Source organism: Guyanagaster necrorhizus (genome assembly GCF_019112545.1).
Source record: "Guyanagaster necrorhizus MCA 3950 unplaced genomic scaffold BT62scaffold_25, whole genome shotgun sequence".
Lineage (NCBI taxonomy): Eukaryota > Fungi > Basidiomycota > Agaricomycetes > Agaricales > Physalacriaceae > Guyanagaster > Guyanagaster necrorhizus.
In genome coordinates this window covers 517,435-529,872 of record NW_025064904.1, presented here as the reverse complement: position 1 = coordinate 529,872, position 12,438 = coordinate 517,435, and the positions used below count along the sequence as shown (strand labels likewise).

General features: G+C 48.0%; 8 protein-coding genes across 8 annotated transcripts; 4 read left to right on the top strand and 4 right to left on the bottom strand.

Moving 5' to 3' along the window:
- The first annotated feature begins 51 nt into the window (after positions 1-51).
- On the top strand, positions 52-1,538 carry BT62DRAFT_935461 (ZIP-like iron-zinc transporter). Its single transcript, XM_043186951.1, has 5 exons — positions 52-217; positions 267-342; positions 388-821; positions 881-1,065; positions 1,121-1,538. The coding sequence occupies exons 1-5, from the start codon at positions 151-153 to the stop codon at positions 1,280-1,282; spliced, it is 924 nt and encodes a 307-aa protein (XP_043036625.1). The 5' UTR covers positions 52-150; the 3' UTR covers positions 1,283-1,538.
- On the bottom strand, positions 1,234-3,368 carry BT62DRAFT_954077 (branched-chain alpha-keto acid dehydrogenase E1-alpha subunit). The gene is made up of 11 exons (XM_043188290.1): positions 3,052-3,368; positions 2,967-2,992; positions 2,839-2,917; positions 2,772-2,780; positions 2,663-2,718; positions 2,597-2,604; positions 2,424-2,539; positions 2,221-2,374; positions 1,907-2,168; positions 1,591-1,858; positions 1,234-1,538 (listed from the first exon to the last, which is right to left on the bottom strand). The coding sequence occupies exons 1-11, from the start codon at positions 3,274-3,276 to the stop codon at positions 1,422-1,424; spliced, it is 1,320 nt and encodes a 439-aa protein (XP_043036624.1). The 5' UTR covers positions 3,277-3,368; the 3' UTR covers positions 1,234-1,421.
- A 98-nt stretch (positions 3,369-3,466) lies between these two features.
- Positions 3,467-5,458, top strand: BT62DRAFT_353323 (uncharacterized protein). Its single transcript, XM_043180601.1, has 4 exons — positions 3,467-4,295; positions 4,352-4,463; positions 4,517-5,331; positions 5,384-5,458. The coding sequence occupies exons 1-3, from the start codon at positions 3,656-3,658 to the stop codon at positions 5,316-5,318; spliced, it is 1,554 nt and encodes a 517-aa protein (XP_043036623.1). The 5' UTR covers positions 3,467-3,655; the 3' UTR covers positions 5,319-5,331; positions 5,384-5,458.
- An 84-nt stretch (positions 5,459-5,542) lies between these two features.
- BT62DRAFT_935459 (uncharacterized protein) lies at positions 5,543-6,218 on the bottom strand. The gene is made up of 3 exons (XM_043186950.1): positions 6,051-6,218; positions 5,920-5,975; positions 5,543-5,858 (listed from the first exon to the last, which is right to left on the bottom strand). The coding sequence occupies exons 2-3, from the start codon at positions 5,950-5,952 to the stop codon at positions 5,631-5,633; spliced, it is 261 nt and encodes an 86-aa protein (XP_043036622.1). The 5' UTR covers positions 5,953-5,975; positions 6,051-6,218; the 3' UTR covers positions 5,543-5,630.
- A 198-nt stretch (positions 6,219-6,416) lies between these two features.
- Positions 6,417-7,987, top strand: BT62DRAFT_1009730 (uncharacterized protein; the record flags this gene model as incomplete). The annotated part of the gene is made up of 2 exons (XM_043177581.1): positions 6,417-7,131; positions 7,191-7,987. 2 exons carry the CDS (start codon positions 6,417-6,419, stop codon positions 7,985-7,987), a joined length of 1,512 nt encoding a protein of 503 aa, XP_043036621.1.
- On the bottom strand, positions 7,984-10,400 carry BT62DRAFT_935457 (uncharacterized protein). The gene is made up of 12 exons (XM_043186949.1): positions 10,355-10,400; positions 9,973-10,280; positions 9,796-9,915; positions 9,624-9,735; positions 9,525-9,569; positions 9,445-9,473; positions 9,277-9,400; positions 8,898-9,225; positions 8,795-8,844; positions 8,517-8,746; positions 8,351-8,466; positions 7,984-8,303 (listed from the first exon to the last, which is right to left on the bottom strand). Exons 2-12 carry the CDS (start codon positions 10,247-10,249, stop codon positions 8,205-8,207), a joined length of 1,530 nt encoding a protein of 509 aa, XP_043036620.1. The 5' UTR covers positions 10,250-10,280; positions 10,355-10,400; the 3' UTR covers positions 7,984-8,204.
- Positions 10,401-10,491: 91 nt separating this feature from the next.
- On the bottom strand, positions 10,492-11,497 carry BT62DRAFT_982265 (UbiE/COQ5 methyltransferase; the record flags this gene model as incomplete). The annotated part of the gene is made up of 3 exons (XM_043189667.1): positions 10,492-10,723; positions 10,776-10,986; positions 11,038-11,497. 3 exons carry the CDS (start codon positions 11,495-11,497, stop codon positions 10,492-10,494), a joined length of 903 nt encoding a protein of 300 aa, XP_043036619.1.
- Positions 11,498-11,565: 68 nt separating this feature from the next.
- Positions 11,566-12,428, top strand: BT62DRAFT_352642 (uncharacterized protein). The gene is made up of 2 exons (XM_043180600.1): positions 11,566-12,196; positions 12,246-12,428. Exon 1 carries the CDS (start codon positions 11,625-11,627, stop codon positions 12,189-12,191), a length of 567 nt encoding a protein of 188 aa, XP_043036618.1. The 5' UTR covers positions 11,566-11,624; the 3' UTR covers positions 12,192-12,196; positions 12,246-12,428.
- The last annotated feature ends 10 nt before the right edge of the window (positions 12,429-12,438 follow it).

Sequence of the window (12,438 nt, the reverse complement as noted above, 5' to 3'; positions counted from 1 at the left end):
CCACACTAGCTATGTGACTCAGCATAATCAGTCTCGGCCCGGAACGCGTGCCGCAGCCAAAGATCCCACGTCGACGAGTGGACGTACTGAACACTGACAATTGCTGCACGTCAACCGACGGTAGTCACAGCCATGCTTGCCCTATTCACAATGACGACCCTCTTGGGTGCTTCATCCTTTGCGTGTGGAATTTTACCTCTGTCTTTTACATTTTCAAGTATGTTTACTACGTCCCTTTTTTCAGACTCTGCCTCACGTTATCGTAGAGAATCATTTGCTTCGTCTTACATTAATTGGAACCGGCCTGCTCCTCGGGACTGCTTTAGGAGTGATCATACCAGAGTATGGCTACTTCTCACCATGGTAATCGTTTATTAATGTCCATAGAGGAATAGAAGCTCTTGTAGAGGCCCAAATTGATCCTGCGTTGTTATCGTCTCGTGTGGCCCTTTCATTACTCTTCGGGTTCACATCGATGCTCGTAGTTGAACAGTTCCTCTCTCCGCATTCACACTCTTCGTCGGACGTTCCAGCTATACCTGTGCATGATTACGAAACTTCGAGCATTGAATTCGATGCTGAACTGGGAGAGCTGGAGAGCCGAGAAAGTCATTCTCGACCTGGCTTTGTCCAAGTGGATGGCAATCCTCGTAGCCTTGTCGCCAATGGGATGAAAGCACGAGCCTATCCTCTCACTTTTGGACTGGTAATTCACAGCCTAGCAGACGGGCTCGCGTTAGGCGTCTCTCTGTTTCCTAACAATAAAGACGACTCTTCCCGTCTTTCGTTCATCGTGTTTCTGGCCATTATAGTTCATAAAGGTGATCTGTCGATGTTGACCTTCATCACACCGAGCGCCTTCATCTAACCTGTACTTTAGCGCCTACTTCTTTGGCTTTGACAACTTCGTTGCTTGCCACATCACTCCCTCGTCCTGAGTGTAAGAAGCACCTTGCCGTTTTCAGTGCCACAACGCCCGTGGCCACGTTTGCCACTTATGCGTTCTTGTCTTTCTTCGGCGCCGGAGATCATGCAGACTGGACAGGTCTTGCGTTGCTCATCTCTGTAAGTTGTACGCCATTTCTGGACTCTTGCTGAGCTAGCTGTTTAATTGTCTCAGGGTGGTACTTTCTTATACGTCGCGACTGTTCTTCAGCCAGTGTCAGATCGCCCTGCTTCAGGGAATGCATCGGAAATTCACAAATCCATACGCGTCCTTCTTATAATATTTGGCATGTTGGTGCCATTTACTCTGAGCTCTCTGTTAGGCCACGGTCATTGAGTTACAGGCATTTCGGGGTGTTAGTTGTACACGTACTAGTATAACAGGCCACGACAAGAAACGTTCGGGTGATTGCAATACTAAGGGCTACAATAATGCTACAAGCTTCACGAGTTTCCATTCCAAGCTGCAATAGTTATCATTCCTCCATTATGTCCTGACCTTCATTCTTGTACTTCGCTAGCTGATTCCGCCATGGCTCCCATGACTTGCTATACTTCTTTAACAGACTCCCTAATTCTTCGCGTTGTTCTCTCTGTTCAAAACAATCAGAGAAAGGAGGTGCATGCACATGCATAAAATCTTACAATATTCCATGGCACTTCACCACCGTAGACATCAGTAAATAGTTCTCCAACTTCACAGAGGCTCATAGACTCCGCCCTCTTGAATTCTTTCATGACTTCCGCTTTCAATCTTGCCTTCAGAGATTCTTCGGCTTCCGCGTTCCACCATCCTTGGGATTCCATATAGAGCCGAAATCTGACAATGGGATTATCGATGCGTTTACGGTCTTCGACTTCAGATCTCGGACGATATGCGAATGAATCGTCTGAAGTAGAATGATGTCCTACTCTAGAAACGAATCAATGGTCAATTAACAAACTCAGCTCTATGGCACACCTGTAAGTCATCGCCTCAACCAAGGCGGGACGCCCTTCCTCTACGCAACGCCGTCTAGCTTCTTTTACAGCAGTCATTACGGCAAGAACATCGTTACCATCCACACGGATGGTGTCAATGCCATATCCTGGTCCTCGACTAGCAATACCATCGCCGTTGTACTGCTCTGTGCTGGGTGTACTGATGGCAAATCCATTATTTCGGACAATAAATATAACCGGAGACGGAATCGTGGAGGCTAACATAAGCCCAGCATGAAAATCTGTCCCCGAAGATTTATCAGACCAAGAAGCTTGTCCGTAATTATAACCCACCGCCCTCAGATGCGGCTCCTTCCCCGAAGAAGCAAGCAGCGACAGCACCTGAACGCATACGACGAAGCGCGTAGGCAACGCCCGCTGCTTGTGGAATTTGTGTGGCAAGAGGCGAAGAAATAGTATGAAAGTGATGTTCGGGAGATCCAAAATGCTGCAAATAGATGAGTAGCATTGGCATGGAATATCTGCCCTGTACTCACGACCGGCATTTGTCTGCCTTTCCCCGACATGTCTTCTTGATTCCCAAAACACTGGGCAAAGACTTGTTGAATCCCGAATTTGCGCCACAACAGGACACCCATTTCACGGTACTGTCCTATAGTCTGCATGTCAACATGCGGAAGATAAGAGTGACTTTATTTTTTTGACTAACCAAGAACTCTAGGAGAGCATCAGAACGCGAGTATGAACGCGCTTATGGGGGGGGGGGGAAACTTACTCGTCATTCATCGCTAGACCAGCTGCTGCACCGGTTATCGTGGCTTCCTCGCCGTACTAATTCGAAATAAACATGATACTAAACATGACACCTGGATCTATGAACAAACCGTAGTCATCTGAAAGAAGCCATGTATCAGATCCACAACTGTGTCATGAGCATTACCTGACACTGACATAGAATGAGATCTTCCCTTGCCGCTGTACGTTGTACAAAATGTTATCAAGAGCCGGTAGTAGTTGCATGTTTTCGTAACTGCTGTCACGTCGGCGAATGATACAAGGAACAGGGTGTGCACACTTACAGTCTTCGTGCCAGCTGTTCATCAATCTAGGCAACAAAACACGGGTTATACATTATATTTACAGATAAAAGCTGGTTTTTTATACCTCTATTGTAAATGTCGCGTCCAAAAGCTTGCCAACACCGTCCAGGACACGGTAGGTCGGAATTTGTTGCCCATCGAACGTTACGGAGTTGAAGAACGCTGGTCGAGAAACTATTGGTGACTGAGAACGAGGCAGGCGCTCCCGCAGTTGGCTGTAGTTACGAAAAGGAAGAAAATTGGACTGCTTAAGGGCGGAAAACGTTCCTGTGGTGGTCGACCGGAACATAGCTGATTCCTTCCCGCCAAGTTAGGTTCCCCACATTCGTCATCGCACTCGGCCCGGTCGTGCCGAATCAGAAAAGCCAACAAGATTTTGGTCCCAAGAACCGCAGAAAGGCTCAGAATTTCCTGCACTTTTATCTTAAGCAACTACCTCAGCTGCATCTATCAACAAGAATGCATACTCTTCCTTGATGAATGATGTAGTTCTGCACTTTCTGATCTGCCGAATCCGTCGCGATGCGTGTCATGTGCTACCGTACTTGACTGATTGGCGGCATCATTTCTGTGTTTGTTTCTCACCACTCCTACCCTGTTGTCTCTGTGGCTAGTCCACGACTCGGGCGGCCGGTCCCCATGAACTAATTCTCTCTTTATCTTCTCTTATGCTGGTCGTCACCTTTGCTTTTCTGCTGGGCGTAGCGGCCTTGGGATCGCAGGTCGCTCTCGCAAAAACATTTAAATTCAGTTTCGAGAATGATAACATTACCCAGTGCGCTCCCGTCTCCATCTCATTCCAGGGGAGCGACATTCCTGAGGACTCTATCCCTGTTAATCTCACTCTCCTTCCCCTCAATGCACCACCTATCGGTATACCCATACCTAACTTGGCAATAAACTCCTCCGGAGTTTATATTACCTTTTTCCCACTGAAGGCCGGCACGACATTCATCGCTTCTCTCGATGACCAGGACGGAGACAGCACCGCCCAGGTGTCTGACTTGTTCAGGATCCTGGATTCGGACAACACGGCCTGCCTTCCTTCTAATCCTGATGAGGAAACCCTGTTCACTTATGATGAATCTGTGGATCAATGCGGTAATTTCACCGTACAATATGCTACCCCAGAGGCTCCATCCGTCCGACTTTGGAAGCCAAAGGGACAATCCTTTTTGCTACAGCAGACCAGCGATAATACGGTCTCTAAACAGGCCATTTATACAATGAATTTTTCCCGTCAAAACGACGTCGTGTTGTTATTTGACAGTGGGCCCCATCAGCAGAACACTTCATCTTTGATAACAGGCGAGTTCGGGACTTATCCTCGCCTCAGTTGCCCGCGCTGACCTTCGGTTCTCTAGTTACTGGAGACGCGACGACATCAAGGAATTGCCTTTCTAATAATAACACAAATAGCAAGAATGGGACCAGCAGTCAAGACAACGATGCGACTACCCAGTCGACAATGCCAAAGTAAGTCGATTTCAGGCTGGAACTCTTCTGTTCTATTCTTATGACTTCGGAAGGAATGTCGTCATTGGCGTTGGTGTAGCGTCGGGACTAGTGGGTTTGGTATCGATTCTCGCCATTATATTCGTCATTCGCGAGAGGCGACGCCGCAAGCAGCGATTGAGTCGCATCCCCTTCGTGCCAGATTCCCTCTACAAACCACGTTCGTTTGACCTGACAGAAAAGGGAGACTACTCTCCCTTTGGATCCCCAGAACTCCAGCATTCAGACGGTATTGTTGTAGACCCGCCTTACGCCCTTGCGAGTTACTCTCCGTCCGTTTCCAACTTCTCTCGTGGCAGTGGGCAGTCATGGGACATTGTCAGTCTCGGTCAGACAAGACGTGGGTCTGACGGTATCATCCCCATGAACAGGTCAGCGAGCATGAACCCTCTGGATATTGAGGGAATGTTGAATATGGCCGCGAACCAAAACAACGCTCGACCTATCAGCCCAGCAGCGCGATCCGAATCCTCATTTAGCAACCTCGGCAATCCTCAATCTGTGTCTGCACTCACTAAAGCTTACTTACGGTCAGAAACTCCACAGGATTCTAGGTCTTCTGCTATCCCACCTTTCGCACCTGCGACTACGCGAAGCTCTACCGTCTCTGCTCATGTATCGCATGCCTCTTCCAACTTTACCATCAAGCCTCTCCAACCACAAGTCGCTGTTGGCCTGCCATCGTCTCCTCAGAACAGAACTTTGACGCAACAACAACCACCTTCGAGCGACGACGGTAGATTGCAGGGCATTCCATTAATTCGTAACCGGGATACTGTTTCAAGCTGGGGAAATGTTGTTGGGTTGGCTAAATGACTTGCTATGTCGGGTGCGTCGAATTTTCATACAATAGTGCGAATATATTGATGCCACTTCGGCAGGATGTATTTATGGTCAGCCAGGTGCCGTCCACAGTGGGTCCTTGGCTAATCACGTTCGGTTTGAAGTTAGACGCGGTTGCCTTTTCGATTTTATTAACAAAAATACGTTGCAATTCCTCTACTTTGTTCATCTGGGTTAAAACCTTCTGGAAGTGAGCATCATTAACTGACCCAAAAAAATGTAGTAATTATTTGTCAATCATCTACCACTGATGCGAATTGAATAGCTGATGGATACTAAGCATGTCTAGCTATCTTTAGGTAGCTTCTGAGCCTCCTGACGAGCTTTCTTTCGTCCCCCCATCATTAATGATACATAATCTGCACCTCCAAGCAGCGATTCATTGGTTCCTCCCCTATCCACCGCTTTGCTTTTCAGACTGGCTCTTTTTTTAGCATTTTGAACCTGTTGCGCGTGAGACGTATTGTTCGCTGAAGAGCCAGTGGCCAGCGCGGAGGATTTTAGTTTCTTCGGCTGCGAGATAGAAGGAATCAAGAAATGCTTCGCTACCTGAGACATAAGTAGGTCTACTTACCATGCGTTTAGCGAATTTTGCGCTTCGGCCCATGGTGAACTTCGGATCGATTTCGGCTGTTTGTTTGGACGAAAGACCGGAGAAGAAAGACAAAATGAGATTCAAAGTGTTTGTTTTGCTTCTCCACGTACGCTCTGAGTGTAAGAAAGTCTTCAATTCTTGATCTAAACCAAGACGACTAGGGGCGACATGGATGCTCTGGAAAAGGACCGTCCCGGCGATCGCGGCGGCAGTCACCGAGAGCATCTCCTTAACAACAGGCAGGGAAATCGAAGTGTCGGATTCGCGTTCATTCGACCCACCCATGGACGATTCCGCATTTTGTCCATTTTTGATGGTTTTCCTTTCTTTCACGCTGTCACATCGTTCACAGACCTCGGACGGCGCGTGGTGGGTCCCCACAAGGTGCTAGGCTCGCTTACCCTCTTCCTGACGTACAAGGCGTCGAATCCAGAGAAAAATACTCCGAATTTTCATCTCTTCATTGTCCCGTCTTCATGGAGATTTCACCACAAGACTCTTTGTCAATCCTTTCTGCTTTGTCTTCCAGTGTTGCCCGACCTGATCTTCACGATATTCTTCAGCAATCCGTTCGTCGGAATGCAGTAGTTGGGCATCGCATTTCCGAGGAAAGGTCCGAGCTGTTCTCCAAGGCAGCGTTGGATGCAGTCGCGTGTATGTGCGTCGACAAGCCCGAAGGCCAGTCTGTGGCTGTGTCCTATTCACACCATCCAGACTCGGTCTATGTCTGGGTAGCTACCAATTCAACGGGGGGAGAATCTACTCCGGAGGCACTGGAGACATATATTCACTCTATTTGGGACATTCTCGCGAGTGCCCAGCGGGCCAAGGAACTGTCAGAAAGCCTCGCGCTTTTGTTGGAATTCAGCGGGCTAGTGTATAGGCGTTGCTTTAGGAGGATCTACCACCGCGTCAGCAAGTATCATGCTGATTTCCTGGCAGTCGCTGAGCACGCTCGTACAATGGATCCACCACCGAAGAAGGAGTATCTCGACTTCTTGGATGTGGTCCAAGAGATCATCGTCATGCTTCGCGAGCTGTGCAGGATAGACAAGGCGCTACCTGACGGCACCTGGTTGTTGGTGGCCAAACTCATGACGTCCCTATACACTGTCACCTCTCCATCTGCATTCAAAATATTTTTGGCCGTCGGTTTTGAGGAATCAGAGACATATCACAACCAGAACGAAAGTACGTCGCGTTACTGAATACTTGAATATTTGTTGACTGCTTGCTCACTCTACATCAAGGAAAGAATAAACAGCCCTTCAGCCTTACCCAATATATACACACGTTGATGGAAATTCAACTGCGTATAGACGTTCTCTTCGACATCTCTGCCGCACCTCGAACATGTGCCATTTTTAAAAAGAAACTCCGAGTAATCATTGTCCAGCCACCACCCTTCATCGGTCCCACGCGCCATAGCCGAGAAACCCTATCCAGATGTCTTCGCAGCGCCTATGACAGTGTACATACAGACACAGAAAAAGGCGACGTAGAGAGCCGGTTGAGCGAGACCACTTCCAACTTCCTAAACACCATAATGAACCACGAAGATGCCGCATCTTCGCAAGGACATTGCCCAGAGTCAATCTTACTTCTATATCATCATAATCAAAATAATGACCTAACGCCATATCCCTACCTCGGCACTTCTGCGCCACCGTGTTATGGCTGTGTGGTATTCTTCGACACATACAATTCCGTCGTAACTAGGGATATGCGATGGTGCACTCGACGGACTCATCATCGTGTACGTCCTTGGTGTTTACCCGGAAATTTTGTCATCCAGAACGGTATCGAAAAAAACAGTAAGGTCACAGACGCACGAATCCAGCAAGGATTCTTGCATACAGTCAAGTACGCTGTTGGATCTATCATTCAAAGGGTGAATCAACCGCCCTCGTTGTCTCTGCCTTTGGAGGAGGAGGGCAGCAAGGAGGGGTTATGCACTTCCATAAAGATCAGAAGGGGAACGTCTGAACAGCCAAACCAGCCAATCAAATTGGCTGTCAAATTGGCTTCGAAAGAGAAGGAGGGGTAATTTGGGGTGTGGCAAATACTGTACGTCTGCTTACCTGTCGCCTTCCTCTTCAATCACTAATAGCCGGTGGAACTAGTCCTACACTAGAATTTGGTTATTGCTTTGTGCTTGTTGACAGTTGTGCGCTTTGTATCTTAGTTTCAGCTAATACCATTCTTGCAGGAGCACAGGAGAACATTGAATCATATAGAAGGTCAAACGGTGATATGTCGTTTCATCATTCGGCGCCACCACCGGCAACAGCGTCAGCTACACTCGTACAAGCCAGGAGGTTGCGAATTTCAGGTTGTCCAGTGTAGAACCACGATACCAATGACTGTAGACAAAGATCAGACCAGGCTAGGGAGTCGGTCCAGGACTCACTATCATCACATAAAACGATACCATGGCAAATCCTTCAGCCCAGTTTGTCTTGGCATCTGCGGTCACATAATTCACCAAGAAACAGGCCGCAATCGTCAATGCGACCTCAAATGTATCTTTGTACTCGTTAGTTTAGTCTTCAGCCATCTCGGCAAGTAAAACACACCGAACAGAAGGGAGAAAGGCCTGCCCGTCCACCATGCCAGAAGAACGATGAATGGCATCCAGAACAGAATGAACTGGATGGACAGGTCGATGGCTCGAGCTTTGGCTACTGTGTTTGGGGGTGTAGGTTTCCCGAAGTAGTGCCGGCAAAGGTATCGAACAAAGAACATCATTGCGACAGCGCCGTCCGCAGAGAAGGATACAATCGGAAGGAGAATAAGACCGAACCACCTAATCACATAGTCAATCTAGAGCTATAGGTATTCCTACATGACTCACTCTTGTTCAATGTTAGATTCTTCTCTCACAAATTCAATACTATCAACCAGCTGCAAGCATATGGTAAGCAAACGACCACCGTACTTGAATGTTCTCGACGTACCCACTCGGCAGTGGCGGCCATCAGACCGATAGTGATGATCAGCATGATGATACAGACCCATTGACTGACCTCAGGCTCCTCCTCTACTAGTTCTTCCTCCCTTTCTTCCATCTCCTTGGGAGCATTCGGATGCAACCTCATTGCATTATTGGCACCGGGTGGATTGTGCAAAAATATGCGAGAGCAAATGTACACAAGGAGGAGAATAACCGCCAGACCGCGGCTCATTTGGAGGAATGCATGGCGCGTTTCATCATTGACGACGTTCGTCGAGTCCACACCCTCAATTGACGCAAAGAACGCTGTGGGGAGAAGAAGTGCTAGCACACTGTCTTGTGTCAACACGTTTTAGTGGGCATTAAGAGTTATTTAGACCAACCCAATGGCTAGTAATGTATGATTGAGCTGCGTGACGTGAGGATGAAGGTCCTGCTCCATTACGCGCGCGCCGCCCGTGATGAAAGAAGTGCCAGGTATCAAGAGAAGATGAAGAACGATGACACCTGTCTAGATGTAAGCGATGCAACGTAACAGGGAACGAGCCCACCAATGATAGTCGACTGGAGGAGCTTCAGCCTGAGTAGACTTAGATGGTTCTACAGGATAGAGTGGTTGAATAATACTCACTCGCATTTTGTCATCAATAATATGGCCAAGGTTGCTTCTACTGCACTGTAGCAGTATGTAGTCAGTTTGAAGAAACCAACGTAGCCTGAATACACATACTTATTCAGAGAGATGATGATTAAATCTCCCAGGTCCGATCCACAATAGAAAGACATCTGTTCTCCTCCGTATTCAAACAGTCTTTCCAGCGGCACAATGGCGAGAAAGCAGACTGTGGAAACGTATGTTATTTAAAGATGATTCAACACTGAGTCCGTTGACTGTCACTCACAGGTGAATGTGACTCCGTACGGCCATACGCGTTGTGCATCTCCGTTCTCGTGCTCATCGTGAGTATTTCCAAAGTGGGCTACCCATGCCAAAGGAATAAAAACGATGAAAGAGTTAACCCCTGCGAAGAATAACAAAGTCAAGAAATGTTCAGGGCATACATGCTATTCAGACGCACATGATGACAATGCGATGGCTCTAAAACTTTCCATTACTCCAATTTTCCTCTTCCCTTTCCTCAAGAAACGATCTTTAAAGTGCACAAGACTTTCTTTGCGGGGAAACAGATGAAAGTTTCGCATTCCATAGATGTCGGATGAGTCTGAGCTAGAAGATGAGGAAGATGAAGAACTTGAGCTGCTACTAGATGAAGAATTTCGCCTGGACAAAGCATGCTCCTCGTCGATGATACGTCCGTTGCTGTTTCCTTGTCGAGGGTAGGCTGGTTCTGACATTGTTCGGTGATGGCCCAGCCAGCCTCAAGGCCTATTCGGTGCTTAATTTTATAGTGACGGCAACTAACAGAAAGAATGGCAACACCGAACGTAAAAAATACTTACAGTATTAGTCTTCAGTGAAAAGCCTGGAAGGCTTGGCAGGAACGGCATGTTCCAAGCGTGGATGCAGATGAAATGAATTGCAACATGTTGAGTGCGTTTTCGGATGAAGCTACTCGCGTCCAGAGTTATTCGGCGCGTTAAATTTTGACTCCGGTATGTATACAAGCAATACCACCCCACAAATCTGTCCATGCACCTCCATCTATATTTTCACCGGTCTTGAACCCAGCCTCTCTAATCATGTCTGCGAACTCAGGCTGCGGAGGAAATCGTCGAATGGACTCCACGAGATACTGGTATGAATTGCGGTCTCCGGCAAGGATAGTCCCCAAAAGAGGGATGATGGAGAACGAGTATTGTTCGTACAACCTATTTAGTGACCGTTTTAGTGTATTACAAGCTTTTAGCGCTTTCATCTTACATGCTAAGGACAGGATTATTGACTTTGCTGAACTCGAGACATGCAAATGTGCCGCCTGGCTTCAATATGCGGTGGGCCTCCTGGAGAACGGCTGGAATCGACGTGCAGTTTCGAATACCAAATGCGATAGTGTAAAGGTCATAATTATTGTCGGGAAACTGAGAGGGAGGGAGCTCCTGCGCGTTGGCTTCATGAAATGATACCTGTGGGGCTGCAGGCATATTGGCAAAGCGCTCCGGACTTTTCCAAACAAATCACGCACTGTTATGGTACATTGTCTGCTTGAACCGCTTGAAGCCTTCCTTCAGCATCTCCCCGTTGATGTCCACGACCTCCACCGTTGTTTCCCTGTCATAATGCTTCTCTCTGGCGTAGTCGAGAATTCGGAGCGCAATGTCGCCCGTTCCTCCAGCAACGTCAATGCATTTCAAAGGGCCCTTTCTTCCAGGTCTGAGTCTCGACACGAAGTCATCTTTCCAGAGGCGATGAACACCAAGAGAACTCGCATCATTCATGAGGTCGTATGAGGAGGCAACAGAGTCAAAAACCTCTTTGACGAGTGACTCTTTACTTTCCTCAGGGACCGTTCGAAAACCAAATGAAGCGGTTTTGGGCGGTGACTGGGAGGAGGAAGACGATTCAGAGCTGATATATCTGACCCCGGCACCAACGGATGGCGACAGGCGGAATGGTCGTCCCGCACAGCGAAAGACACACAGCATAACGTGAATAGAACGACGAGCTCAACGTCCACGATGAAGGTCGCGTCTAGGTCTCGCTTAGTCAGCGTAATTCGCGGACCGGCACGAGTTTTCGGAGTCCGACCAAGAGCTCATCGTCGTCCACGACATGCAACGGCAGTTTTGCGTACAGGCCCTGTCGTTCATGCGTTCCTATGCTACCAGGTATCCGCGACCGAAACCAGGAACGTCGGAAAGACCGCCATATCGCGCTCCAGATCCTTTGGTAAACAATCCCAAGGCCGCTGTGACTACCCTTCCCGACGAAGAACTCACTTTCATCCATCGCCCCCCACCTACGTCGCCTTCACCATTTTCGTTGACCACAAACCCGGCTTCACCTCTTCTTCGACCTAGAACCAAGCCTACGGATAATGCTCTACCTCCACTATCTCGTCCAAATGAGAGACTCCAACCTGAACGTGTATCTGAGGCTGATATAGAAAAAATCAAGAAGCTCAGGAGAGGAAATCCTGAAAAATATAGTCGGGGCACTCTGGCGAAGATGTTCGGCTGTACGCAGACCTTTGTCGGCCTCGTTGCTGCTCTTAAGAGCTCGAAACGCAAATCCTTGCTGAAGAAACGGGAGGCAGGTCACCAGCTGGAGAGAGAAAAATGGAGCGAAAGACATGCATTGGTGAAGGCCATTCGTGCAAAGAGACGAGAGTTGTGGTGATACTGGTTTGCCGGTCCTTTTTCTCTGCATGCAAACCGTTAATGAATGCTTCAGGGATCGTTATGTCCCATGGCTACACAAGAGACTGACGAAGGCGGGGGAATGGAAGGAACGGTGAAATCAGGGTGACCATATCGCGGCACTTCAGTTCTATTACTTTAGATATATTGCTTTGGACGTATACATGAATGCTCCTCTGTTCTTGTGGTTGTGTCACAAATGTTGCAAATGTTGTGACTACATGTCA

Excerpts from the sequence above, each read along its gene's own strand:
- BT62DRAFT_935459 (XM_043186950.1), bottom strand. The coding sequence starts at position 5,952 with ATGGGCCGAAGCGCAAAATTCGCTAAACGCATG. Across the intron at positions 5,859-5,919 it reads CAAAATTCGCTAAACGCATG|CCGAAGAAACTAAAATCCTC; the intron begins GTAAGTAGACCT and ends TCTATCTCGCAG.
- BT62DRAFT_352642 (XM_043180600.1), top strand. The coding sequence starts at position 11,625 with ATGCAACGGCAGTTTTGCGTACAGGCCCTGTCGTTCATGCGTTCCTAT.
- BT62DRAFT_954077 (XM_043188290.1), bottom strand. The coding sequence starts at position 3,276 with ATGTTCCGGTCGACCACCACAGGAACGTTTTCCGCCCTTAAGCAGTCC. Across the intron at positions 2,918-2,966 it reads GAACAGCTGGCACGAAGACT|TTACGAAAACATGCAACTAC; the intron begins GTAAGTGTGCAC and ends ACGTGACAGCAG. Across the intron at positions 1,859-1,906 it reads GTTGAGGCGATGACTTACAG|AGTAGGACATCATTCTACTT; the intron begins GTGTGCCATAGA and ends ATTCGTTTCTAG.
- BT62DRAFT_935461 (XM_043186951.1), top strand. The coding sequence starts at position 151 with ATGACGACCCTCTTGGGTGCTTCATCCTTTGCGTGTGGAATTTTACCT. Across the intron at positions 343-387 it reads TTAGGAGTGATCATACCAGA|AGGAATAGAAGCTCTTGTAG; the intron begins GTATGGCTACTT and ends TAATGTCCATAG. Across the intron at positions 822-880 it reads GGCCATTATAGTTCATAAAG|CGCCTACTTCTTTGGCTTTG; the intron begins GTGATCTGTCGA and ends CCTGTACTTTAG.
- BT62DRAFT_353323 (XM_043180601.1), top strand. The coding sequence starts at position 3,656 with ATGCTGGTCGTCACCTTTGCTTTTCTGCTGGGCGTAGCGGCCTTGGGA. Across the intron at positions 4,296-4,351 it reads CACTTCATCTTTGATAACAG|TTACTGGAGACGCGACGACA; the intron begins GCGAGTTCGGGA and ends TCGGTTCTCTAG. Across the intron at positions 4,464-4,516 it reads ACCCAGTCGACAATGCCAAA|GAATGTCGTCATTGGCGTTG; the intron begins GTAAGTCGATTT and ends TGACTTCGGAAG.
- BT62DRAFT_935457 (XM_043186949.1), bottom strand. The coding sequence starts at position 10,249 with ATGTCAGAACCAGCCTACCCTCGACAAGGAAACAGCAACGGACGTATC. Across the intron at positions 9,474-9,524 it reads TTATTGATGACAAAATGCGA|GCTGAAGCTCCTCCAGTCGA; the intron begins GTGAGTATTATT and ends AAGTCTACTCAG. Across the intron at positions 9,401-9,444 it reads CCTCCAGTCGACTATCATTG|GTGTCATCGTTCTTCATCTT; the intron begins GTGGGCTCGTTC and ends ACATCTAGACAG.